The sequence below is a fragment of the Chamaea fasciata genome, unplaced genomic scaffold, assembly GCF_029207755.1.
Source record: "Chamaea fasciata isolate MVZ Bird 193981 ecotype frontalis unplaced genomic scaffold, bChaFas1.0.hap1 SCAF_13, whole genome shotgun sequence".
Lineage (NCBI taxonomy): Eukaryota > Metazoa > Chordata > Aves > Passeriformes > Sylviidae > Chamaea > Chamaea fasciata.
In genome coordinates, this window is record NW_027094098.1 from 20,340,048 (window position 1) to 20,366,068 (window position 26,021).

Below are 26,021 nucleotides of genomic sequence, written 5' to 3' on the forward strand. Positions count from 1 at the left end.
CCCATCCCCATCCCCATCCCCATCCCCATCCCCATCCCCATCCCCATCCCCATCCCCATCCCCATCCCCATCCCCATCCCCATCCCCATCCCCATCCCCATCCCCATCCCCATCCCGGTCCCATCCCCAGTTCCCGGCGCGGGCACGCGCCCCCGCTCGCGCGCTCGCCGCTGCCCATTGGCCGGGGCAGTTCGGGGCCGCTGCGGGATTGGCCGATGGCGGCGCGAGGCCTCCGCGCGCGCCAATGAAAGGCGGCGCTGCGGCAGCGCCAGCGGTACGGGGCCAGAGAGCGGCGGGGAGAGCGGAGGTGAGTGCTGAGGGACAGCCCGGGGGACAGCGGGACACGGCCCGGGGACAGCCCGGGGGACAGCGGGACACGGCCCGGGGACAGCCCGGGGGACAGTGGGACACGGCCCGGGGACAGCTCGGGGGACAGCCCGGGGACAGCTCGGGGGACAGCGGGACACAGCCCGGGGACAGCCCGGGGGACAGCGGGACACGGCCCGGGGACAGCCCGGGGGACAGCGGGACACGGCCCGGGGACAGCCCGGGGGACAGCGAGAGCGATCCCCATCCCGTGCCGGGACACCGGGAGCGATCCCCATCCCCGTGCCGGGACAGCCCGCGCACACCGGGAGCGGTCCCGGTCCCCGTGCCGGGACACCGGGAGGGCCGGGTGCGCACCGGGCACCGCACGGCTGAGAAACGCCGGGGATTTATTTTTTTTCCCCAATATCCCTCATCTCCGGGTTTTCCTGCCCTCGCAGCCCGCCCGGTAGCGGCGGCCGGGCAGAGCCGGTGGGACAGAGCCCATCCCTCCATCTCTTCCCTCCTTCCTGCCCTCCCACCGGCACCTGAGTCGTGCGCTGCCGTGCCCAGCGCCGCCCTGCCCGGCGCCGTGCCTGCCTTTGTGCTTGTTTCCGTGCCAAAAGCACTCCACCAAAGCTTTTGCTGGCAAAGCAACTGTTTGTTGTCTGAATTGACTCGTGTAGGCACAGCTGTGCTGAGCTGCGCTCCTGCGGGAACGAGGGAGTCGCTTGTCCCCTTCTAGACCCCCTGGAAAGTTTACTGCGAGAAATCGCGGCTCTCCCCGCAGCGTCCTGTGAGCCACAGGCGCTCCTGGCACGGCACTGAGCTGTGGAAGGGATCCTGACTGCCGGATAAAAGCGTGTGGAATGGCAGCAGCTGCTCTCCTGACCTTCCTCTGGGCACCTTTGTCCCCGCGTGGTTGGGGGATGAGTTCAGCGCCCGTGTCAGCCTGGTGTGATCCCATCTCCCCGGGCTGTGCCCTGGGACCACCCTGGGCACCTCACACCGTGCCCCGTTCCCTTGGCTCCCTCTGCCCTGCAGTTTATTGCCAGCGCTCGGGGAGGGTCAGCCTGGCTGTTGTCGGGGTCTGGCACCTTCTGTCCCGTTCGGCTTGACCTGAGGCCCTGCTGGGTCCCAGGGAAAGCTGTTCACCAGGTTTTGCTGGAAGCCGGCTGTTCCTTGCGGGATAGCAGGGCAGAGGTTGGTGTTCGGCAGCAGGAGTTGCTGTCTGACACAGTCTGGGCTGTGCTCTGCTCCTCTGCGTCCTCCTGCCCTGCTCTCCCTGAAATACACCGTGCCTTGAGGTGGGGCTGAGGGATTCAGGGCTCTTCCTTCCCTCCCCGCTGGCCCTGCTGGCTGCCCACCACGGGGACACTGCCAGGGCTTGCTGACAAGGGCAGGCACCTCAGTGTGGCACTGCAGGGTGGCCCTGTCCTGGCAGGAGGTGGTCAGGGTTTGGTGGGGCCTGCTGGAGGCACCTCCTGGTGTGTCACCCCCAGAGAGTCCCAGCAATGTGTCCTCTGCCATGCTGATACCTCAGGCATGTCCTCAGGGTCCTGGCTGCCGTGGAGACAGCACCTTTGGGTGCCCGCTGGAGCCCTCGGGGAGCTCTTGCCAGGCACTGAGTGGGGATGGGACCCTCAGGAGTGAAAACTGAGCCTTTTTCACGAGGCTGTTGCTGGCTGCTGGGCTGTGGTCAGGCTGGGTCTGCTTAGGCAGCTCAGTTCCTGCCTTGTCTGGACAAGGGGGCTCTGAGCAGCTCCTGCCAGCAGCCCCAGGCTGGGGGGAGTGCAGAGCAGGCCTGGGTTTGGGCACAAGGAGGGCTGAGCAAATCCCTGCTGGGGGATAAGCCCTGGCAAAGCTAAACAGCTTAAAGGCTTGTGAATCAGATACCATCAGAGACTGCCCAAAATGTGCGGCTGGACGCTCAGCTGCCAGTGCTGGAAGGGCAAAGGACGAGATGTCACCTTTGATGTCACCTCAGCCTGAGGCAGCGGCACAGACCCTGCAGTGGGAGGTGCAGTTCTGGGCTGCCTGGGCAGTGCTGGGTGAAGCCCCTGTGTGGGCAGGGCGATGCCCAGGCCCTGCACAGTTCTGTGCCTGGCTCCTCTCACCTGAACGCTGCAGGATGAAAAGGGACGTCCCAGCTAATTTGTACTTCAAAAGGGATATGAAATGACATAATGAAAACAAGGAGGAGGAATAACACAGGCCCTGTATCAGTGTCTGAATAATCCCCATCCAAACATAAACGGGTGTCTCTGCAGCAGACGGCTGTTTCATTTCCTGAATTCTAAGACGGGCACTTTTTCTGGGCATGGTGTGGAATCCTGTCAAATTTTAATTTAGCTTGGCAGTGTCACACAGCCAGTCTGAGCAAGTCGGGGAAGGCAAGTCTGGAACTCATTAGAGCTTGTTGCGAGGCCCTGAAAATTTGATTTTCAATCACTGTTGGGTTTAATTATTGTTGATGTCTTGCCTAGCGTACTCTGGGATTCTTTCTGAGGAAATTAAAGCAGCATGAGTGGGACAGCGTTCTGTTTGGCACAGGGCTTGTTTAGATTAAATTCTGAGTGGGGAGTTAGGGCTCAGAGCAGCGAGAAGGCGATGGCTGGCACGGCGCGAGGCTGGAGCAGGCCCAGCTGGCCGGGCAGCCTCTGGGGCTTGTGTACTGTTCTCACTAAACTCTGTCCCTTCTTGTCAGAACAGAATAACCCACGGAGCTAACAGCACCCATCAAAGCCAAGGGAAAGTCTACTCAGTTAATACAAATTTTGGTTCTTTAACTTTTTCTTTCCTCGGTTCTTCGGCGCATGGGTCCTGCAAACATCCAAAGCGTCCCGTAGGACAGCAGAGAAGTGCTGCTGCTGCAGGGAAAAATGGGCTCCAGGGTATGGTCTGGGGGTCTTGGTGCCTCAGCGAGAGGCAGGAGCTCCCTCTTCATCAGCAAAGTCCCTGGATGCTTGAAGAGCCTTCTGCAGTATCTGCAGGTGTGGGGGGAGTGCTGGTTGGGCCTGGGAGCTTGCACTGGTAAAGTCCAAAACCTTGGAGCCTTTAAAAACTTGCCATCCCGGTTGGAAACTCAGCTTTGTGGTTCATGTTTTCATGCCCTGGGTGCCTTGGTCAGGGTGTGCAGGGTGCCTGGGCTGAGCCCTGAGTTGTCTCACAGCCTGGCAGGTGCCTGGCTCTGTGGGAAGGATGCTCAGCTCCCAAGTGACGAGGGGTTTTCTGTGGGACACATCTTGAGAAGCCTCTGTCTTGTCCCAGAGCTCTGTGAGCAGTTTGGGCTGGTGAGGATGAGGATGCTGAGTGAGGGGCTGTGGAGGCTGTGCCTGGGTCCCTCAGAGGTGCTGCTGCTCCCCTGTGTGAACAGTCAGGGCTGTGAAAAAACAGCTTCACCTGGGCTCTGTGAGCTTGGGCACGAAGCTGTGAACAGTTACACCCCTGCGAGGTGTATGTCCCCTGCAGAATTCTCCTGCTCCTCATTTCTGGTTGCAGTCACCTCTAGCAGAAGCTCAGGCTCATTATGGAGCTGGTACCACCTGCAGAGCCACCCCTGGAGGATCAGGAGCTTGTCCCAGTGCCGGGGACAGGTCACACTTGGCTGGTGGCCTGGGGTGGTGGCTGTGACTGACCTGGAAGCTGCTCTGTCCTCATGGGACTGAATCCCTGCCGGCAGAGCAGTGTCCTTGTGCTGGAGCCCAGGGCAGGAAGCAGATGTGGATCTTAATGGAGAAACCTGCTCTGGGCAAGTATTTATAGACATGGAATCAGAAAGCAGCACAGGGGTTAAAGACCTTATTTTGGGACTTGGACTCAGAGCTAAGCTGAGTCCAATAAAATGCAATTTACAAATTACAAAATCCCTCTGGTCCTGCAGAGAGGCAGTGTCTGGAGTATTTGTTTAGGCTGGGATTTTTCTCCTTTTTTTAAAGAAGGAAATAGTGTATTGCAGCCATCCAGGAAAGGCAGTACTCACATGTCCCACCTCGGAGCTACTGTTCCATTTGGAGATGGGGCTCGGAGAAAGGGGAATATTTCCAGGCAGCTATTTGCAATTTTTGGAGAGCTGGAGTTTCCTAGTGCTGGTGCTGCCTTATTCCCCCCCCTTTTACCATCCCACCTCCTCCCAACACTGACTCCATTCCCTGGTTACATCAGATGAACACAGGAAAGTTAAATTCTCTCCGAAGCATCGTGATGGTTGCCTGTGTCTTGGCAGTTCTTGGGGTGGCACAGGCCCTCAGCTTCTGCCGGGGGCCCAGGGCATCACCAGCCACAAGAATCACTTGGACTTGTTCATGTGCTCCTTCTGGAGACCTTCGTGTGTGCTGCTCAGAACCACCTCAGTCCATTTCCCAGCTTGTGCTGGCACTGTGAACCTCGGGGCTGATGCAGAGGGGCTGCAGTGCAGGCAGGGTGAGGGACAGGGATGGGGGACAGGGATGGGGACCCAGGCAGGGTGAGGGACAGGGATGGGGGACAGGGATGGGGGGCCAGGCAGGGTGAGAGACAGGGATGGGGGACAGGGATGGGGGGCCAGGCAGGGTGAGGGACAGGGATGGGGGACAGGGATGGGGGACAGGGATGGGGACTCAGGCAGGGTGAGGGACAGGGATGGGGGACAGGGATGGGGACCCAGGCAGGGTGAGGGACAGGGATGGGGGACAGGGATGGGGGGCCAGGCAGGGTGAGGGACAGGGATGGGGGACAGGGATGGGGGGCCAGGCAGGGTGAGGGACAGGGATGGGGGGACAGGGATGCGCCCTGCCCTCGTGCCCATCCTCAGCTTTCTCCTGCTCCCTCCACTGTAAAGATCCTTCTGCTGCTGACAAGACACTTAGCCCTACGCCACTTGTTTTATGGGAATTTGATGGAAGCAGCTCCGTTGGTGCACCCTGTCAGTGTTCTGAGGGCCCCCATTCCCAGTGGCATCCAGAACCTTCTCCTCACGTGGGAGGTGGGAAGGACCCAGCTCATTACCAGGTAGTGAGATCACCCTGAGCCCCTTGTCTGGGTGCTCTGAACTCTGCACATCTGCTGGTTAATTAAGTCTGGGGGCTGTTCTTCCCGTTCCAGACACCTCCAGACACTTCCTCACATCTTGGTTTGGGTTTATAATTAAGTCCAAGTATCTGAAGCACTGTTTGGCTTGTGAAAAAATCTGATTTTTCAGCATTTGCCCTTCTCTTATCATTAATTCACACATTGTTAGTGGAGAAAGGAATGCTGCCAGCTATGTGCTCTTGGAAGAGGGAGATATTTGCAGAGGCCCTGGTTGTTGGAGCTCTGTCATCCTGTAGGTTGGGATCTGGCAGCTCCACTGAAATAGTTTCCTCCAGTCTCAGTGCCTTTACCTGGTCTTTATGTCGCTAAAATAAAAGGCAGCAAACTTCTTACTCGGCAAAGTTTAATACAAAAAGTGCTTTCAGCATTCCAAATGATATCAACCCATTCGCTGATGCCTTAAATAAATGCAACAGAGAGAGTCTGAGATGAAAGACAGCCTTTTGTGAGGGAACTTTTTTCCTGTGAGTGTGGTAATTGGGATAATGCTTGCTTGGAATCTGGCAGGGAAACAAATTTCTTGCAGGTCATGATTACAATGGGTGTTTTCTCTGAAAATGAGAAGAAAATAAATCAAACCCCCCCTCTGCTGTTCTCAGAGCTGCAGTAGTGAGTGAGTTTATTGGTTAATGCACTTCTATGGGCAGTTGCTTGCCTTGCTCAGATCTATTCCCCTTGCAGTTGCTGTCAAGGAGCCTCTCCTGAAATGCAGAACAGCCCCAGGTGTCCCACCCGGGCTGAGCCTCCTGCAGGAGCTTCAGGGGATGTTTTGGGCTGTTCTGTGCCAGGACTGGGAGCTGGTTCCCGAGCTGGACCTCAGCAGACCTTAGGTGCAGTCAGGGAGGATGCTGAACTTTAGGAGCCCTTGCAACCCAAACCATTGTTTGCTGGTCCTCAGCAGACAAGGAGGAATTGAGCCAAATGCCCAGTGCGTGAACTGGAGCATGCAGCATTCCCCTCCCTGGACAGACACCTCTTCTGTTGGATGTACAGCAGTTATTGGAAATCCATAAGGAAGTTCAAGCTAGCCCCAAATCCACAAGGAAGTTTGAGCTAGCCCACTGTTATTATGCAAGTTTAGCTCTATTATAGTCAGATAATGACAACAAATGATCTGCTCTCCATCCCCGTCCCCCAGCAATTGTGCTGAGCAGGCTGGTCCCACCCATGTGAATATTGTGTGGCTTTTCCCTGTTCCTTTGTTGGCAGCTCTGGTTCAGAGTTAGCTGTAAATCTTCAAAACTCGTTGCAGCTGGAGGAACCTCCCCAAAGGGTTCTGGAGGTCCCGCAGCCTCCCTGGAGCTCTCTCCTGCCGTGGCTGTGATTTAGGGTCGGGTTTGTGGTGCCGGGGCTGCGGGGAAGGCTTTGGATGGAGCCTGTCAGGGCCACTGGGGAGCACTGGCTGCAGGGAGAGGTGAAACGAGGACCTCGGCTCCGAAGGGCTGTTGTGAACTTGGAGTAACTTTTTGGAAACCAGCTTTTCCTCTTCCCTCCCTAAAAAGGAGGGGAAAACATACTTGAGGTAGTTACGTGTCTCCAGCACCATTTTCAGTCTCCAAATAGGGTGTTGTGCAATAAATGCTTTTGGGATCCAGAAGCCTCTGTGGGAGCAGGAGGGCCCCTTTGCCAGTCCCTGCTGGGCCTGTGGTGGTGGCACTGTGTCCCCAAAGCCCTTTTGGGAGCTGCAGAGCTGCAGGTGACTCGGGCAGCAGTGCCAGGAGGGATGACTGCTGTGGGACACCTTCACCCTGCCGTGGATCTGCCCGGTGGCACCCAGCACAGCGCTCAGAGAGAGCTGGTCCTGCCCTGTCCCCTGCTGCCCGTGGGGGGACAGGTGTGATGGGAGGTGAGCTGGTATTTGTGCTGGGCTGTGTCCTGGGGTGTGTGCTGGGTCCTCCATGGTCCTGGATTAACCACCACACTGGCCAAGCTTCCTGAAACTCTGAACGTGATTTCAGACCTGAGTTCTACAGGTTCTGCTGCCCCTGAGGTCAGTCCCTGGCACCAAACCCAACTCCAGCCCGGTTTCAGAGGAGCCTTTGGCAAAGGGTCCTTGGCCGAGGTGACAGAACCAAGAGCCTTGTGGAGTCTCAGCAGACAGAGCAGGCTGTGGAGCTGGAGCCTGACCCGCTCAGAGCTCCTGGCCGTGACTCCATCTCACCAGACCTGCCAGGGAAGCTCAGTGCCCCTTTCCAGAGGAGTCCTCAAGCTCTAAGCCATGCTGGAGCTGTGTTTGGGTTCTTTCCTTGTCACTCCAGGCTCTCTGTTTTCCAGGTGCTCAGCAAACGGTGGCCCTGCCCTTGGCTGTGTAACAGCAAACCGTGGCATTACTGGTGTGTTCCTGACACTGCTCAGCAGTGTTTTTGTGGGTAGAGCAGCCTCGATTTCCTATCATTTCACTACCCAAGAATTTCCTCTGCCCTGACTTGCTTTCTCTCTTCTAGCAGCAAGAATGCTGCGAGGCACAGAAAGCCAAAACAGAAATCTTGCAAGGAGTGTCTATCTAGTCCTGGTGAGCAGGATTCGCTTTGCTTCAACCAGTTTGTTGACACAGGCCTGGTTTTGGGTTTTTGGCCCTTTTTTAAAGCATTACAAATGTCCCCAAACTCTTTATCTTCAGGTGATGCCGAAGTTCAGCTGCAGTTCTCGGGTGGGCATGGGCATAGGTGGAGCCTGGGACAGTCAGAGCATTTGTTTCACATTATCTTACCGGCTTTGGGGTTTTTGCAGCGTCTTGCATAATTTTTGGAAGGAAATCTCCTTTTATGCCGATGTGAGGAGCTGGAGCAGAGCATGAGGAGAAGTTCCGTGCCCGGGCACTGGCTCCTGTTGTGTTTGGCCCCTGCACAGGGAGGGGAGTGAGAGTGGCCCACATCTCCCTCTGCCCCTGAAGGAGTGAGAGATAACACTCTCCTCCAAACTGAGCCTGCCTGGGCTTCCAGAACCCCGAGGAGATGCTGGCCCAGAGGGGTCTGGGGCTGTGGGTTCCTGCACTGACACTTCCATGGACTCCCAAGTGTCAGCTGGTCTGGGGAGGTTCCTGTGCTGCTTGTGCTGCTGCCCACACCTCTCCCTGTGCCTTTCCCCTGGTGGGGATGGACCTCTTCCAAAGGAGTTTGTTTAATCCAGATGTTTGTATTTTAGATAAACCACCACTTGCAGTCCCTTGCTGACACTCCGCTCCTGTTTGACTCACCAGGAGTCAGCTAAACCCCAGTGGGTACCTGGCACGTGGCTCCAGAGCTGGCAGGGTCGTGAGGGGTCTGTGAGAGTCCTCAGCATCTCTGTCTGTCCTGGACAGCTGGCACTTGGCTGAAGAATCAAAAACATCCTCTGTTTGGATATTAGAGGCAGAGGGGAGTAGTTGGGCGTGTTAAGGCAATTTTTAAGATGTATTTTTATGAACTCTGGGGGTGAGAGGTCTTTTCATTGGCTTCAAAATATTGGGACAAACTGCAGGTGAAAATTGAGATGAAAATTCCAGGTGAATGGTGAGGCAGTGGTGCTCTGATCTCCGCACGGGGTCACATCCCTGGGGTTTGCTGGGGGTGGGTGAAGCTGTGCTCTGATCTCTGCACGGGGTCACATCCCTGAGCTGGGGTGATGTTCCCGTGGTGCTGCCACTGCTCCTGCTGGATTTAGGACTGTCCTTGTTTCCCCTCAGCTCATTTTTACAGGGCACCAGCGTGTCCTTCAGGCAGGAGCCTGACAGCTCCTGTATAAACATCCAGGCTGAGATAAATTCAGAGTCTGGTGGTGTCACCTTGCCCTGGTGCCTCCTGCAGCACTTTGTTTTTGGCTCCTGCCATACCCTGCTGCGTTCCTCACGTTCAGAAAGCCATGTTTGATAAATTCATGGCACAGGCAGTAAATAGGTTTATTTTCCAACGTTATGACCCCTGGTGTGGGTTTTTGCTCGTCTTTCTCCCGTTGGGAGGTTGTTGGGATGTCTCTGCAGCAGTGAACACCCGTGGATGGGTGACTTCCCTCTGCTTTCAGTGAGCAGCAAAAAGTGCAGCACAATTAGAGCCCCTCGTGTCATTCCTCCACCACCTCTCCTCCCCAGAGCATTTCCCCGCTGTATTTCCTGTTCTCCAGGGAGTGCCAGAGGCACGGAAACACGCCACATTCCCAAAAGACACTTGGAGAAAGACCAAGCAGGTCCAAATAAAAAATGTATTGTTTTGGTTTGGGGTAAATTTGGGAGGGAATTTTTGAATGGGGGTTTTTTTGAGGGTTAATTTTCTTATTATTTTTTAGTTGGTTTGGGAAAAGATTTTTTCTGGAGAAAAACAGAAATAAATATTTATTTAACAAACAAAGTGTTTATAAAGAATTAATAATGTGAAACAACAAAACTTTTTGTTGTTTTCAAGAGAGGTGGTAAAATTGAGAGAAGTTTTTGTTGTGAGTTAGTTCAGTTTTTTTAGGTTTTTATTAGTTTTAGGTTTTTTGGTGTTGGAAAATGTTGAGGTTTAGGTTTCAGTGGGTTGTAGGTGTGAGATTTTGGTGGGTTTTTTCTTTTTTTTGGTTTTCTTTTTGTTTGTTTGTTTTTAGTTTAGGATAGGTTTAAATAATTTTAAGGGGAAAAAATACCAGTTTAGGTAGTTTTTTTGTTTTAGTTAGTAAAGCAAGTTTAGCATAAGGTTATGGCAACACAGCTCCATGTCTCCTGCCAGACCTTCTGACTTGTACAGATCCATGTGCAGTATATGAACTGTACAAACTGGATCTAAATTGCCTTTAAAGGAGACCTGAGGTCTGTGTGGGTGAGGTGCAGGTGGCTGTCCAGCGTGTGGGCATGTTCCCTGGGTTTGACGTGCCAGCCCCTCCATGTGAAGGGAACACCTTCATCCCAGGCACCCTTAAATAAACGTGTGGCAGGGTCAGCCGGTGTTGGGGGGATTTGGGGGCTCCTGGGACACGAGGAATGGCTGAAGAAATCCCTGTCTGCAGGACAGTGGACACTGCCAGGCAGCTCTGAGGATAAAGCCTGTCCTGCTGTTTTGCAGATGTCGGGGAGCCAGCCGCAGGTGGGGAGAGGAGCGCCGTGTCTGCGCTGCCGAGGGCTCTGCACGGGCTTCGAGCCACACTCCTGGAGGTAACCGTGCTCCTGTCCTGTGTCCTGACCGAAATGAGCCTAGTGACAGAGCAGCTCGTTATTTGATACTGTATTTCCCGTTTTTCCTCATAGAAACACAAATTCGGGTGAATGGCCCCTGACAGCAGCGGCAGGGGGGAGTGGAGCAGGACAGTGCCCAGCTCAGGGGCTGCTCCCTGCCCCAGCAGGACAACAAAGGGCCTTTAAAATGGAGTGCAGACATCCACATGTCACTAATGAATAGAGAATTAGTGCCCTCTGAGCTGCCTGACAAACACTGCGCTCCCCTGTGCTCCTGGGCTGCTCCTGGGCCGGGGTGGTGCTGCAGGGAGGCTGTGGTCCAGCTGTGCTGTTGCAGCTGGAAGGCCTTGGATGCCTTCAGCTCCCACTTGTCATACCTCAGATGTGTGAAACCCAAACTTTAAAGCACTCGTTTGGTGGAGACACAACCATTTTTTTTTATTGACTCCATTAAAGGCTGGTTGGAGTCATTCTTACTCCAAGATCCTGCTGAAATCCTCGGGGCTGTGTCAGAGTTACTTTGCCCCTTTTGCTATTAGTGTTTGATGGCAGTGCTGGCCACCAGAGTGTCCTTAGTCTATGTGATTTATACCTATTATCACTCAAATTACAGTCAATTAAGCATCAGTTCCTTCCCGCAGTCCCTCTTTTAATGGCATGTAAAGATTCATAATAGGCAAGGCTGGTGCTGGTCTGTTGGAATCTGGTGAGGAGACTAATCTCCAGTCTAGTGGTGCTTGAAGGGCTTTCCAGAGTTCAGGGGAAGCAGCAGCTCCCCGTGGGTGGGAGGCAGCAGATTTTGTAGTGCCAGGACACAGGGAATGGCTTCCCAGTGCCAGAGGGCGGGGATGGATGGGATACTGGGCAGGAATTGTTCCCTGGGAGGACGGGCAGGCCCTGGCACAGGGTGCCCAGAGAAGTTGATCCCTGGCAGTGCCCAAGGCCAGGTTGGACACTGGGGCTTGGAGCAGCCTGGGACAGTGGGAGGTGTCCCTGTCCAGGGGAGGGGTGGCACTGGATGGGGTTTAAGGTCCCTCCCGAGCCAGCCCATTCCATCCTGAGCCTTTTGTCCGTGCCATAAGCCCAGTTTGACCCCTGGGAGAGGCTGACACCCCACAGCCGAGCCGCTGCGCGACCCCTGGCCCAGCTGACAGCTCCTGCTCTCTCGTGGGCACAGGAAGATCTGCAAGTCGTGCAAGTGCAGCCAGGAGGAGCACGGGCTGAGCTCGGAGCTGGACGATGACCGCAAGATCGGGCGCCTGCTCTCGGGCTCCGCGCACGCCTCGCTCACCGCCCGCATCAAGGGCGGCGACGGCGCCCGCATCTACAAGAGGAACCGCATGATCGTCACCAACCCCAACATCTCGGGCAAGGACCCCACCTTCGACACCGTCACCTACGAGTGGGCTCCCCCCGGGCTCACCCAGAAGCTGGTAAGGGGCTCCACGGCGGGCTGGGGAACAGGGCTCTGCCCTGGAATGATGTTATCGGGGGAAAACAGCAAATCCTGGTTTGCCTCAGAGAGCAGAAATGTACAGAGCGCTCCGTGTTTTGGGAAACTGTGTGAATAAGCAGAGCAGGTAGGAGAGGGGGATGGAATGCCTTCGGGTTTTATAGGTTTGTTTACATTCCTAGGAGAAGCCTTAATGGATTTTACAACCCGAAAGCTCACCCTTTTGGTAAAGCTCATCTGCACTAAAAGCGTGGCTGAGGAGAGATCCCACCGCTGCTGTCCTGCGGCCCTGTGCAGCCCATGCCTGCTCCAAAGCCCCAGGCTGGATGTGAGAACGACTCCTCCAGGCCTGCTGGGCTGGGCTGGGCTGGGCAAGCAGAGGAGCAGGAAGGGATTTGGCCTCTGGTGGGCAGCTGGGTGGTTGTGCCTCAGGGCTCCTCCTCTCCTGCCCTCAGAGAGCACCCCTGTGCTGCTGGAGGGGTCCTTTCCTGGAGGGTGGGCTCAGAGGGCCCATTCCTGACGTCCCTCACCCTCCCTTTGATGGAGAACAGCAGCCCATCCCTGTTCCCAGCCGTGAGGAGCTTCCTGCCCCCAGGAGCAGGAGTGGGAGGGCTCCTTGTGCCCGGGCATGTGAGCCTGGCTGAGAGCTGAGCTCTGAGAGCTGAGCTCTGAGAGCTGCTGCCTGCAGCTCCTGTCTGCGTGGGCAGGAGCTCTGCCCAGTGCTGCTGCCAGCAGAACCACTCTCACATCGAGCTCTGGAGCTGGGAATTTTTTCCTTACAGTTAAAGCATAATCTGGTCCAAAGGAAAAATATGCTATAAAGAGAGCTCAGGGTAAAAAAGGCGAGCTAGGGAGTGTGGTCCTGTTCCGAGGGCTGGATCCAAAACCAAGCCCCCAGCCCAGCTCCACCTCCCTCCCGTGCCTGGTTTCCATCTGGACCAGCTGTGTGGGAAGGGGTGGAAGTGGTTTTCAGCATGTGGAAGTGTGAGCCAGCAGAGCGTTTCTTGCGGGAATGCAGCTAGCTGGCTTTTCACTGTGCTGGAGTATAAAACTGTTCTGTATTCCACTGGCAGAGGTGGGGAAGAGCTTCTGCTCCTCAAATGAAACAAATAGCTGCAAGCTGTTGATACAAATAGCAGAAAGCTGCTGAGAATGCAACCAGACCTTTCTAAAGAAGAATTTGGGATACAGATGTGAAAGTGCAGCTGCAGCCCCCATGGCCAGAGTGGTTAATTCTGCTTAAATGCCAGTGTCCCTGAGGGCCTTGGACAGGGTGGGGGGTGAGCTGTGAGCTGGGGATGCTTCATCCACGTCCTTCCCTTCCCTCCCCAGGCTCTGTGGAGCTGGCCCAGCAGGAATGTCTGTGAGCAGCCTTTGCCTTCCGCAGGCCCAGGGGGAATGGGGAGCTGCTGAGGGGCTGGAGAACAATGATGGCACTGTTCCCAGCAGCCTGGGCACTGAGCACACTGCCAGCCCAGGATGGATCAGGAACCCGGCTGCCGCGGGCTGCAGCGTGGTGCTGGTGGTGCCTCGGGCAGGGTCAGCCCCTTGCCCTGAAGGATGCCCAAACTCTGTGGCTTCTGGGCTGATTTTATCTTCCATGGCTCTGAACCCCCCCTCGTGAGAGTGTGTGTTTGGGGTGATCCCAAAGGCAGCCCTGGGGAGCCCAGTTCTCCCCTCCTGCAGCATCCAGCTCCAGCCCGGTGCTGCTGGCAAGGGGCAGCTCCCCTTGGAGAGGGTACAAAACATCTCTGTTTAGGTTTGATAAAGAGAACTCAGAGTGAAAAGGGGAGATGGGGAGCATGGTCGTGTACCAAGAGCTGGGTGCAAAGCTAAGCCCCCAGCCCAGTCCCACCCTCCTGATGGGGGAGATTCAAAAACTTCATGAAAGTTTTTGATCTCTTTATAGTGCCTGGACAGACTGGGAAATATCTTGGTTCAAGTAAACAACAAGTGGGAGCTTTGGAGACAACCTTGATAAATTCTGGCTTGCAGATCAACCTGACAAACTTTGAGGAGAAGTGTTGGATGTCAGCCACTCATTGGATAGTTTCAAAGGGATTTGGGCCAAGAAGCTGTTAGTGCACAACTGCCTTGCTCCAGTGGTTTCCTCCTGAAGGCAGGCTGGAAACTTGGGATGGCTTTTAACCTTGTTCTGCTGAAGTGGATGGTCGATAATAGGAGGAAGTTCAGGGCATGTTCTTGTTAAGCTGCGCCTGCAGAAGTCACGAAGCAGATACTCGGGTCCTTGGGGAGAGTGAAAAGAGAAGCTCATAAAACAGCCCCAAGATCCAGTAGCGAACAGTGAAAACTAAAATGCTCTTCCTCCAAATTGCCTGCACTCCGGCAATATAGTGAAGCATTGGCCATAACAATAAGTGATAGCAGCAGATGTAGCAACTTCTTCTTATTTTTCATGGCAGTTTTTGGTGTCAGGTTGGATTTTTTTTTTCCCCTAATCTTTTGTCTGGACACATTTTTATGACATCTGCCATTATAACTTTAAGCATTGCCTTGGTCAGGGGAGTGAAATCCCACTGCATGTCTGGGCAGATACTGAAAGCTGGCCCTGAGCAGGCTTTAAGGAAGCCTTTACAAAAGCCTTGAGGCTTTGCTTTCCTCTCTCAGCACAGTTTGTACTGGGAATGGAGATGGGGGGGTGGAGAGGTCCAGGAGGCTCCAGGTGCCCGTGCTGGCCCCTTGCTCTGCTATCAGTGTTCATCAGTCTGGGCACAGCAGTGGATTAAGGATTTCTCCCACTGAGATCCCACCACTGCTGCTCTGCTGGAGCTTTGGCTGTCCTGGTGGTCCTGGTCACACAGCATCAGTTGTGCTGTTTCCTGTCCATTTGTGGGGCAGTGCCTGTGTGAGCCTGGCAGGAGCACTCAGGGAATTCTTGCCTCTTTCTCCTGGCTGTGAAAGCCATTTGTGCACCAGATCACTGCCCCAGCACCCCACAGCTCTCCAAGGAGCTGTTCCCAAGCACCACTCCCTCCCACAGGGCAACAGCCTCCCCAGGAAACGGGACATCAGCCCCACCTTTGCACAGGGGCACAGTGTACCCACTGCTGATGATATCCCAGTGGTCAGTGGTTTTATCCTGCACCCCAGGAGGTGGGGGAGAAGCCCTGCTTCCATCGAATCATTATCTGCTGCAGTTCCAAATTTCCTGTCAGGAATTCCGCCCCGCAGCGCTGCTCAGAGTGGCCAAGGTGGAGGTGACTTGGAAGTTTCTCCTGAAATGCTGAAGAGCTCAGTGCTGTGCAGGCATTTCTGCGTTGGACAGCCCAGCCTGAAGCAGCCGATGTGCCACAAACAGTTAAATCTCTTTGCGCAGTTTTTAAGATGGAGTTTTCAAGTGGTGACCCAGTAAGAAGCAAATCTAAGGCAGCTGGATGCTGGTCTAACAGGGAAGGGCAGGGAGCCAACTGGCTGCCCTGTCACTCCTCACACTACAATGGGAAAACGCCGAGTGGGAAACTCCCTTCCCTTCTTCCCGGCCAGGAGAAGTTAACTGCAGCCACAGGCACTCACCCAGCCTGAGACAGGGAGGGGTTTGCTCTGCTCTTGAGGTGGTGGCCGGTTAAGTCAGAGACTTCTTTTGGGCATTTCCTTTTTGTGTCACAGGGCACCAGTGACCAAACACGTTTTGTCACTGTCAGGTGGAAGTGGTGGCTGCCAGTGTCACAGACCCGCCTGCTACCTGAATCTTTCCTGTGTTACGATGATTTCATTAATTGGTAAAGGATGATTTTTCACTGTGAGCTGCTCTGCACACAGCCCCACGGGGCTCTGGGGTGCTCAGCGTGGCCTGTGGCTCACTCCCTGCAGCTCTCCCCGTCCCAGCACAAGGCAATAGAGAGCTGCTGTGGGTTTTGATGTTTATGGGTTTTTAGCCTTTTCAGCAGCTGTGTTATCAAATTTCATGGGAAAGTGTCATGGTAGTGCCAGTGAGGAAGGGTGTGCTGGGATTTTTGTGCAAAGCAGGTCTGTCTGTGCTGCTTTGCTTTCCTGGGCAGACTGGGGTTTGTTTTTTAGAAAAAACAAACAAAAATTAATCTAAAGCACCATAAAAACACCCAGTCTGTTTTCTGAGGATGAGACAATTTATAACAGCCTGGCTACCACTGGCATCTAAGCCACTCCAGCCTTTTATTTCTGCCCTGTGGGTTCAAACACTTCAGAGGGAGAAGGAAGGGTGTGTTTGCTGCTGCTCTGTGGCACACGTGGAGCATCTCCCTGCTGAGCTCTGCCTGCTGCCCCAGCAGCTCACTCAGCAGTGTCTCCTGTGCAGGCCATGCAGTGCATGGAGCTGCAGCTCACTCAGCAGTGTCTCTGTCCCCTGCAGGCCATGCAGTGCATGGAGCAGGTGCCCCAGGAGCTGCAGCTCACTCAGCAGTGTCTCTGTCCCCTGCAGGCCATGCGGTGCATGGAGCAGGTGCCCCAGGAGCTGCAGCTCACTCAGCAGTGTCTCTGTGCCCTGCAGGCCATGCGGTGCATGGAGCAGGTGCCCCAGGAGCTGCAGCTCACTCAGCAGTGTCTCTGTCCCCTGCAGGCCATGCGGTGCATGGAGCTGCAGCTCACTCAGCAGTGTCTCTGTCCCCTGCAGGCCATGCAGTGCATGGAGCTGCAGTTCACTCAGCAGTGTCTCTGTCCCCTGCAGGCCATGCAGTGCATGGAGCTGCAGCTCACTCAGCAGTGTCTCTGTCCCCTGCAGGCCATGCAGTACATGGAGCAGGTGCCCCAGGAGCTGCAGCCCGTGGCGGGCACAGAGGGCGCGCTCCATCGGCGGCGGCGGCTGGCGCGGCAGCTCCCGCTGCACGACCAGGACCCGGCGCAGTGCCGCGGGCTGGCCGAGGGCGAGCACAGGCTGATGGAGGAGTTCGTGAAGAAGTACAAGGCCGAGGCGCTGGGAGTCGGGGAGGTGGCGCTGCCGGGCCAGGGCGGCGGCGGGGGGAAGGATGAGGAGAAGCCCCAGGACAAGAGCATCGACCCCGGCAGAGCCCCCGAGTCACCCAACGGCGCCCTGGAGAGCACAGCCACGGCCGGGAACTACGTGAGTGATGATGGGATGGGATGGGATGGGATGGGATGGGATGGGATGGGATGGGATGGGATGGGATGGGATGGGATGGGATGGGATGGGATGGGATGGGATGGGGCTGCTCTGGGCTCAGCTCTACAGGGAGGGTGATCTGTGCCTGGTCCCCATCCTGCTCCCAGGGGATTCTCCATACCTGCTGCAGGTGCTCGGTCATGTCACGATGCTTTGGAGCAGCACTCTGAGAGCCTGGAGGGCCCCTCTGCTCCAGCCAGCCCTGCTGAGCACAAGGGTCCATCTGGCAGGGCTGATGAGGGACGTTCTCCCCTTCTTCCTTTCCCTTTCTCTGCACCAAAGGCCTTGCTGGGCCACCAAGGTCAGGGAATTCTCGCTGTGGGAACTGGTTTGAGCTCTGGGTTCTTGGCAGCTCTGAAAGGTTGGGCATGACACGTCCCCGGAGGATATGGGTAGTGTGTGTGGTGGTATTCAGGTGAAAGCTGGGCTTGATGATCTTGGAGGTCTTTTCCAACCTTTACCATTCTGTGATGCAAGTCAATATTTCCAGGTGGGCTTCTTACCCAGAAAGAGCACAAAAGACAGGAGGTGAAGGCTCTGTCACAGAGCTGTGAACATGGGGATAGCGTTCCCAGGGCTCTAATCACTCTGTGGAAATGTAAACAGCTGCCCTGGGTCCCTGGGCATACAAATACATTTCCACAGAGAAATGGCTGAGATTCCTCAACACTCTTTTAGATTTATATTCCCCCAGCGCTGCCTGGAGTGGCTGCTGAACAGATGCTTATCATAAAATATGGTGAGTGGAAATACCTTGTCCTGGTCCTTGTGAGGGTGACTTGCAGCAGAGGATTTAAAGCTGAAAAAGCAAATGGTGTCCAAGTGTTTTTAAGAGGAGATTCTTTCCTGCCATTCCTGCACTGAGGTTGTACATGTAAAAAGCAGTTTTCATTTTCAGTCCATATTGGGTAATGTCTCCCCTCTGCCATGGTCTGTTGACGTACTTCTGACTTTGAATCCAGTGACACAATAAAGATTTTCACTATTGCAACAAAACACTGAATTTTAAGATAAAAAATAACCAAAAAAGGAAGGTTTCCTTTAAACATATCAATAAGTCATCCTAGATGAGGGTTTACTTAAACTGCGAGTTTGTCCTTTCAAATAAATAAATACATAACTGTGATGTTATTCTCCTTAGTTTGAAGCATCATTTCTCTCAAGGCACCAGCTGAAAACTGGAACAGCTTTCCCAGCAGTGGCAGATCCACTGGGACAGCCACGCTGTGCAGCCCAGGCCATGGCAGAGCCAGGAAGGGCTGGGGCCACTGGCCCTGCTGAGCACAGACCTCATCTTCCTGCACGTCCCTGCTGCAAGTCTGTCCCACGAGAGGATGTCCTCCACAGAGCATAGAATCCCTACCCCAGCCCAGAACTGGGAACTCCTCTGGTGGGACGAGTCATTGCCCTGGAATCAAATCAGCTCCTGAGGCAATTGATCCAAATTAGTCGTTGTTCCCAAAAGCCTGAGGGCAGCAATGCAGGGAGTGCTCAGAGTGCTGGTGGTGCCTGGGAGCTCCTTCCCTGGGAGCCGGGGATGAGCAGGGTGGGAAAGCTTAGGAGAACAGGACACTTTTTTGGCCAACACCTCTGGAAGTTCAGCCAATAAAGTCTTCACTCCTCTGCTTGCATGATGGAGATGTAAAAGGAGCACCAAGCTGTAATCCCACCTCAGATCTGAAGAATCACTTCTTTGTAGTATGTAAATAGCAGGATATGGAGGTTATACAATGCTTGGGAAAAGCCCTGTGAATAGCTTTTCCTCTGAATAATTTCCATAGAAAGAAACGGCGAAATAAGTTGGTTTCGTTAACAGTTCTTGTTGGCAAGAAACTTGAGCTCAGGGTTGGAAGCTGCTGTGTTTGTTCTTGCTTTAGATCCTGCAAGATAAGCAGGGCTGGGCTGCTGTGTCTGTGGCTCTTGGGGCTGACAGAGCAGAGGCAGCTGCAGGGTCTGGCTCTGGGGCTGACCCCAAATCTGGGAGGTGTTGGGGCCGTAGGGAAAAGGCCCCAGTGCGGTGTGGTGGGTGCAGAACTCCTCGGTGCCCTGTGTCCCCTCTGCCCCCGAGGGCTCTGCCAGCTGCTCCGTCCTGTGCTCGCTCAGCCAGACCAGCAGTGCCGCAGTTCCTGCCCCGAGCTTCCCCCTTCTCTGACGTGGGGCTTGGAAACGAGCGTGAAGCCCTCCGTGGTGGAAGGAGCAGTGTCAGCACACGGATCCCCTTTCAGCCGCACACAACAGCCAGGCCAGGAAACATTCTGTCTCCTCCAGCACTGTCAGCCAGGATTTCCTGGGAAAACGGGCAGTGCCCGTCAGCGAGGGCGGTGGGGCAGTCACTGGAAAGCCAGCTGAGGGAGGGAGGGAGGGAGAAGGCCATGGTGAAACGTGAGGGGTGCTGGAAGGATCAGAGACCAAGCAGAGAAAACCACCTGGGGGGTCCCGTGGCCTCTGCTGTGTAACAGGAGAGAGGAGGGGAAGGAGACCAGGTTGGTGCAAGAGCAGGGTCCTAGCACTCCGTGTGAGCCAGGGCAAGGGGCTGGCAGTGGTGGGAATTGTCCCTTTTCTATCCCTGCCCCATCCCTCATGGCCTTCTGCAGCTCAGGGACTTGTTCTGGCTTCTTCTTCTCTCTTTGCCAAGGTCGGCATGATTAATTGGAATCTGGAATTCCAACGGGGACTGTTAGTTTACTTTGCTACTGAGAAATCCTGGGTTTGTGTCTCCTCTTAAGCAGCTTGGGCAAGTGGAAGGTGTCTGCCCATGGCAGGGGGTCAGAACTGCGTGAGCTTTAGGGTGCCTTTCAACCCAAACCATTCTATGGTTTTATTATTGTATCTGTGAGAAGCTGTTGACTTAACTTGGGGTGTTGGTAAGTCATCATCTGATCGCAGGGGCACTCCCTGACCCTGTGCCAGCTGGAGCCTGAGGGAGGGGACACTGCTGTGCCGAGGCTCTGATGGGGCACAGCAGGGTAACCACGGCCCGTGTGACACACAGGCTGCTCCCGGCTTCACTGGGGATTGGAACATCCTGCCGGCCTCCTAGTACAGCTTTAAAACTGGCTCTTCACTAATCACAGGATCACTCTGCAGGCACAGATACAGAGTAAGCCCAGTTGGTCTCGTGTGTAATGTGCACGGACGCCATTAATCTTGAGATGAATCACGTCTAATTCTGGCTCTTTGGCCTGTGAGAAATGGAAAACACTTGCTGAAATCTGTGGAGTGACAATTGAGTTAGGCACAGACAGACAACAAAAAGACCACAGTTCCTGATCTCTTTGCTTTCTGATCAAATTTACATCTTTGATGTGCTGCACTCCTGCACGATAGGCATTCTTAACTTTTTCTTTGAGAACCTTTGGATTTTGAGTGAAGGTTTTCATTTGGGAGGGGTCCCAAAGGCCCCTCAGAAATGAGCTATTCAGAAGACTGCTGTCCTGCCCCTGTGCCCACGGACCGAAGGTCCCCAGGAGCCTTCCCCATGGGCACAGTGCTCGGGGCTCCGGTGGTGGGATCAGGCACTGCCTTGCTGTGCCCACCCGGCCGTGCCCACCCCACCGTGCCCATCCCGGTGTGCCCGGCCCCGTGTGCTCACCCCACCACTCCCAGCCCACCGTGCCCATCCCGGTGTGCCCGGCCCCGTGTGCTCACCCCACCGCTCCCAGCCCACCGTGCCCATCCCGGTGTGCCCGGCCCCGTGTGCTCACCCCACCGCTCCCAGCCCACCGTGCCCATCCCGGTGTGCCCGGCCCCGTGTGCTCACCCCACCGCTCCCAGCCCACCGTGCCCATCCCGGTGACCGCTGTCCCTGTCCCGCAGCGCTGCGACACCTGCCAGCAGGCGCTGCCCGGGGACTGCCCCGTGGTGTACGCCGCCCGCGCCGGCTACTCCCGGCAGTGGCACCCGGCCTGCTTCGTGTGCTGCCGCTGCGCCGAGCCCCTCGTCGACCTCATCTACTTCTGGAAGAGCGGGGCCGCCTGGTGTGGGCGCCACTACTGCGAGAGCCTCCGGCCCCGCTGCGCCGGCTGCGACGAGGTAGGGACAGCCTGACACCTGTGACCCCCTGTGATCCCCTGGGCCAGGGCAGAGTCCCTGTGACCCCCTGGGCCAGGGCAGAGTCCTGTGACCCCCTGGGCCAGGGCAGAGTCCCTGTGACCCCCTGTGCCAGGGCAGAGTCCCTGTGATCCCCTGGGCCAGGGCAGAGTCCCTGTGATCCCCTGGGCCAGGGCAGAGTCCTGTGACCCCCTGGGCCAGGGCAGAGTCCCTGTGATCCCCTGGGCCAGGACAGAGTCCCTGTGATCCCCTGGGCCAGGGCAGAGTCCCTGCGATCCCCTGGGCCAGGGCAGAGTCCCTGTGATCCCCTGGGCCAGGACAGAGTCCCTGTGATCCCCTGGGCCAGGGCAGAGTCCCTGTGACCCCCTGTGCCAGGGCAGAGTCCCTGTGATCCCCTGTGCCAGGACAGAGTCCCTGTGATCCCCTGTGCCAGGACAGGGAGTGACCAGGGTCCTTTGGTCCCCCAGTGCAGGGTGGGGACCACCTGGAGACCCTCTGCTCCCACTAGTGCTCGGGGGAACCACCCAGTGCCCCTCTGCTCCTGCCAGTGCCAGGCTCAGTCAGGGCTTCGGAGCACCCTGGGCTGGTGGAAGGTGTCCCTGCCCAGGGCAGAGGGTTGGCACGAGGTGATCTTTACAGGTTCCTTCCAACCCAAACCATCCTGGGACTATTTTGTGTGCCCATTCCTGGCCTCCATGGCTGATGGGCTTGGTGGGAGTGTGGGGCTGGTTCTCCCTGCTCCTGCCACGCTCCAGCTGAGAGAGGTGGTGGAAATAAGCAGTTGTTTGTCTGTCTGTCTGTCTGTCCGTCTGTCCCGCAGATCATCTTCTCGGAGGACTACCAGCAGGTGGAGGGGCTGGCCTGGCACAACAAGCACTTTGCCTGCCTGGAGTGTGAGACGCTGCTGATGGGCAAACCCTTCACCCTGGCCAAGGCCAGCCTCCTGTGCACCACCTGCAGCCAGAGCAGGGCCTGAGCAGGGCAGCCCCACCAGGACTGGGGGCGTTTGGAAATACAGAAGGGGAAGGTTAAAAAGTGTAAGAGTCTGACTGTTCACTTGCAAGCAACTCCATGTCCCCTTGCATCCAGCACAGCCTGAGGGAAAAGTTTCCTTGGGGTCCTCTTGGGTGTGACAGGGGCCCTTGTGCCCACGGGTGGGAGGTGCACAGTGCACCTGGCCAGGAGGAACTGGAAAGGAGGGGCTGGGCTGTGCTGGCTTTTATCAACCCTGTCCAACCTTCTTATGACTAAGATCTTGCCATAGTCTTTTGGAAATAACACATCTCAGCAGTAACTTCTGGCGTACTAAACCTACAGTTGTGGTCAAAAACAAGGGGTGTTTGTGGTTTTTAAGTCCTCACTGGAATTAGCCTAACAGGCTGCTGCCACTGTGCCAAGGCCGTGGGTTTGAGGAATTTGATGGACTTGCTGAAAGCAAACGATAGAAAATTGCAGCCACAGGCAGCCGGGGCTTTGTCCTGTGCAAAGATGCAAAACCAAGGAGTGGGCACAGGGCTGGGGCTTCACCCTGGTGACAGGGGCAGGGCTGTGCCTGCTCAGTGACCGACTCAGCCCATGGAGCTGCCACCCTGGAGCTGGAATGTAACGAATTTTGTGCAGAACAGCTTTGCAGCCTCAGCTGTCTTGGGGGCAGAGAGCGTGTGTGTGTCCCTGAGATGCTGCAATGTCACTTTTCCCTGCAATGCTTCAGTGACCGTCCCTAGTGCCAGGGAGCTGGACCTTCCCCTGAGAGCCAGCAGCTCCCTGCCCTGGCTCTGCCCTGCTCCTTGTCCCACAGCTCTCGCGCTGCCTCTCGGGTCTGGTGCCACCCCAGATCGGGCACTGAGTCCCCGCAGGCCGGATTTGTTCCCTACATCAAGAGCTGCTTCTGACACTCACTGAAAACATCAGGTGCTCCAGGCTGGCAGGTGTCTGTGCTCACTCTGCTCTGTTACACTGACTCGCCACGTGATTTTCTCACTGAGGTGAGTGTCCAAGGAGCTCACAACTGCTGCGGGCTCTTTCTGCTCAGCAGCCTCTGGTTTGTCCTCAAGGCCTGCTCCCCTTGGTGGGTTGTGTTGAAATAACCCGGAGATGAGTTGGGTGAAGCTGGACCTGCTGCAGGGCTGAGCAGGTGAGCTGTCCTGCATCAGGGACAGGTCCATGGCTGTGCTGGGACATTCCTGGTGCCTCCAGCAGCCCTGTCACAGCCCCTGGGGCTGGTGAAGCTCCTGGGGACACTGGGGTGCCCACAGGAGCCAAGGGAAGGAGCAGAGGGGGGTGAGGTCTCTGCCAGCCCCCACGGGTGGCACTTCTGCTGCATTTGGGGATCCACATTCCCACATGAGCGCTTTAGGGGTGGGATTTTCAGTAGAACCCTGTTCTGTGGGTAACCCTCCCCTCTCCCCTGCTTGGGGAGCTCTGGGGGAACAGGGGATCCCCTTCCAGCCCGGGCAGGGTTAAAACCCAGCCGAGGCTGGTGGAGAAGAGGTGGTTCCTGCTGCAGAGAAATGCGGGTGGGAGCTTGGGCAAATGTCAGGGCAGAGGCACGGGGAGAGGAGGGGTTGGGGGGAGCACTGGGCTGGCCCTCTCCTCTCCGCAGCCCTCACTCCTGGGGGCTGTGAGGGCAGGGCTAGGTCATGCCACCACCCTCCCTGCCACGGGTGGTCTCTGACAGGACGGGGTCAAGTTCACTTCATGCACAATGAAAGGCTCCAGGGAGACCTCGTTGACACCTTCCAGAACCTAAAGGGGCTCCAAGAGAGCTGCAGGGGGCTGTGGACAGGGGATAGCGGCAGCCACTGCAGCATGTTCCGAGCTTTGACTCTGTGGTCTGTAAATTGTAATTTGCAGAAGTCCCTGTTCAGCACACACTTACTCACTTCAGGCTTTTGGGACTGCTGGCACCTGCTCAAGCCTTGCAGGTATTTCTGCAGCTCGTAAAATACTGTCTGCTAAAGAAATTTACTGCAATTAAACAGCTTAACAGAATCCTGTGCCTCTCCAGTGTTGGGAGCAAAAGCATGAAATTAATGCATCAAACAGCTCAAAACATACGGGAGCCTTTAGTGCTGGTATTAGAACTGAAACTCAGGGTAGGCACGAGCTGATCCTCCCCCCAGCAAGGGCAGTATTTTAACTTGTGGGGCTGCAAAGGACAAAGCCCTTCGTGCCCTGTCCGTGGCCAGGGCAGGTGAGCACAGGGAATTTGTGCCTCCTCTGTGAGCATCCTCCTCCACTTTAACCTCCAGCTCAACTGCAGTTCTTCCAAATATGACTGACAATACATTTAAATGTTCCTAAAGCTCTAAATAAAGTGGGGTTTGATACAAAATCCTTCACCTCCTCCCCCACTGCCGACCCAGCCAGGAGCAGGGCTGAGAGGGAGGGAGGGCAGAGCCTCCCTCCAGAGAAATAACCACTGGCTGGGCAGAAGCCACATCTCAGCAAAAGCTTTGCAAGCTGGAGTTTTTCAGAGCTTAGCTGCTCTGAATCTACAAATATTTGCAGGGCTGTCTCATTCGTGGTCCCCCCCTTTTTTTTGAAAGAAATACTCTTGGCAGAGAAAGGGCCCATCTGTCTGTGATGGGGAGACTGAACCAGGGGAGAGGCAGAGGCTGCCTGAGGACAGTGGCAGCATCTGGGTCACCTTTGTCCCCACACACCCCCAGGGGAGGGGACAGGAGAGCCCTTCAGTCACTGCTGGTTCCTTGTGTGTGTTTGCAAGATTCAGGCCAAAACAAACAAACTTGAAATTCAGTTTCTGGGCTCCTATGAATAAGAGAAAGCTGCCACTGCCAGTGCCAGGAGGACAGTAACTCCCTGTTGAGGAGCTGCCCCTCCAGGGCCAGGGGTCACCAGAGGAAGCCACCACAAGACCCTGGTTGTCACCTCACAGCAAGGCTCACTCCCAGCCCTGCCCAGGAGGGAGGGCTCTGCAGGCATTTAAAGCTTTCCCTGCCCGATGGAAAACACCTGGACACTGAGCTTCATTTGTTACTGATTCACGGGCACTGCAGCCACGTGGAAAGAGCCCTGTCCTCAGTGGGTAAGAGGAGGGATTTGTGGGGCACAGATGGTGTGGGGAGCCAGCTCTGCCCCTCCTGTGCTTCTGGAACCGTGCAGAAAACCTTCATGGGAGGGGGAAATCTGCAGTGGCCTCTCCTTCCCTGCAGAGCCTGGCTTTGGGTGTGAGAGCACAGCCCCAGGGTGGGGGTCTGGAGTGATGGTGCTCAGGCTCTGGTTTGCATCATTCCAGGACAGAACACGATCAGCCTTCTCCTTTAGTCTGTTTCCAAAAGCAACTCTTTGCTTGGATACTTCTCCAGTGAACTGCTGCAGACCTGAGTTATAGGAATGGATGGGATTCCTGTTATTTACCTTGGTGGTTACAAACAGCCATAGAGAAGTTGTTGATCCTGGGTATAACTCAGTAGGAACCTGATCGTGGGGTGGAGGACAATTGCCTTTACAGAAACTTTTAAGGGGCTTTATTAGGCAGTCAATTCTTTTTAAAAATGTGATTTCAGATACCTGTAATGAATAAACCTCAAAATTCAGTGGCTGCAGGCGAGAAAAACATAAACCAAAGGCAGAGTGAGCTGGCTGTATAAACACTACAATAAAACTTGCTTAAAAGCCCTAGAGAGAAAAATTTAGAGGTGAAAAAGCAAGAATTCATGAAGTGAGGGTGGAAACTTCCTGAGACCTGCAGCAGCTGCTCCTTTAGGGCAGAGCTAAAGAAAGCCCATCTGGCTGTGTGTTCTTCTGTAAAAAGTGAGGTTATGTTTATATAAATCTAATTCGAGCTTTTATTTACTTTTCAACTCCCTTTCTTCAGCCAAATCACAAAAAAAAAAAAAAAAAAAAAAAAAAAAAAAAAAAAAAAAGAAATCCTCTCCACA

The 26,021-nt window shown here is 55.4% G+C and overlaps 1 protein-coding gene across 1 annotated transcript; it reads left to right on the forward strand.

The window, feature by feature from the left end:
* Positions 1-251: 251 nt before the first annotated feature.
* Positions 252-26,010, forward strand: LMCD1 (LIM and cysteine rich domains 1). The gene is made up of 6 exons (XM_066195352.1): positions 252-307; positions 10,389-10,477; positions 11,676-11,931; positions 16,669-17,007; positions 20,884-21,099; positions 21,938-26,010. The coding sequence occupies exons 2-6, from the start codon at positions 10,389-10,391 to the stop codon at positions 22,091-22,093; spliced, it is 1,056 nt and encodes a 351-aa protein (XP_066051449.1). The 5' UTR covers positions 252-307; the 3' UTR covers positions 22,094-26,010.
* Positions 26,011-26,021: the final 11 nt, after the last annotated feature.

Coding starts and splice junctions, on each gene's coding strand:
- LMCD1 (XM_066195352.1), top strand. CDS start 10,389: ATGTCGGGGAGCCAGCCGCAGGTGGGGAGAGGAGCGCCGTGTCTGCGC. Junction 17,008..20,883: donor CAGCCACGGCCGGGAACTAC/GTGAGTGATGAT, acceptor CCTGTCCCGCAG/CGCTGCGACACCTGCCAGCA. Junction 21,100..21,937: donor GCTGCGCCGGCTGCGACGAG/GTAGGGACAGCC, acceptor TCTGTCCCGCAG/ATCATCTTCTCGGAGGACTA.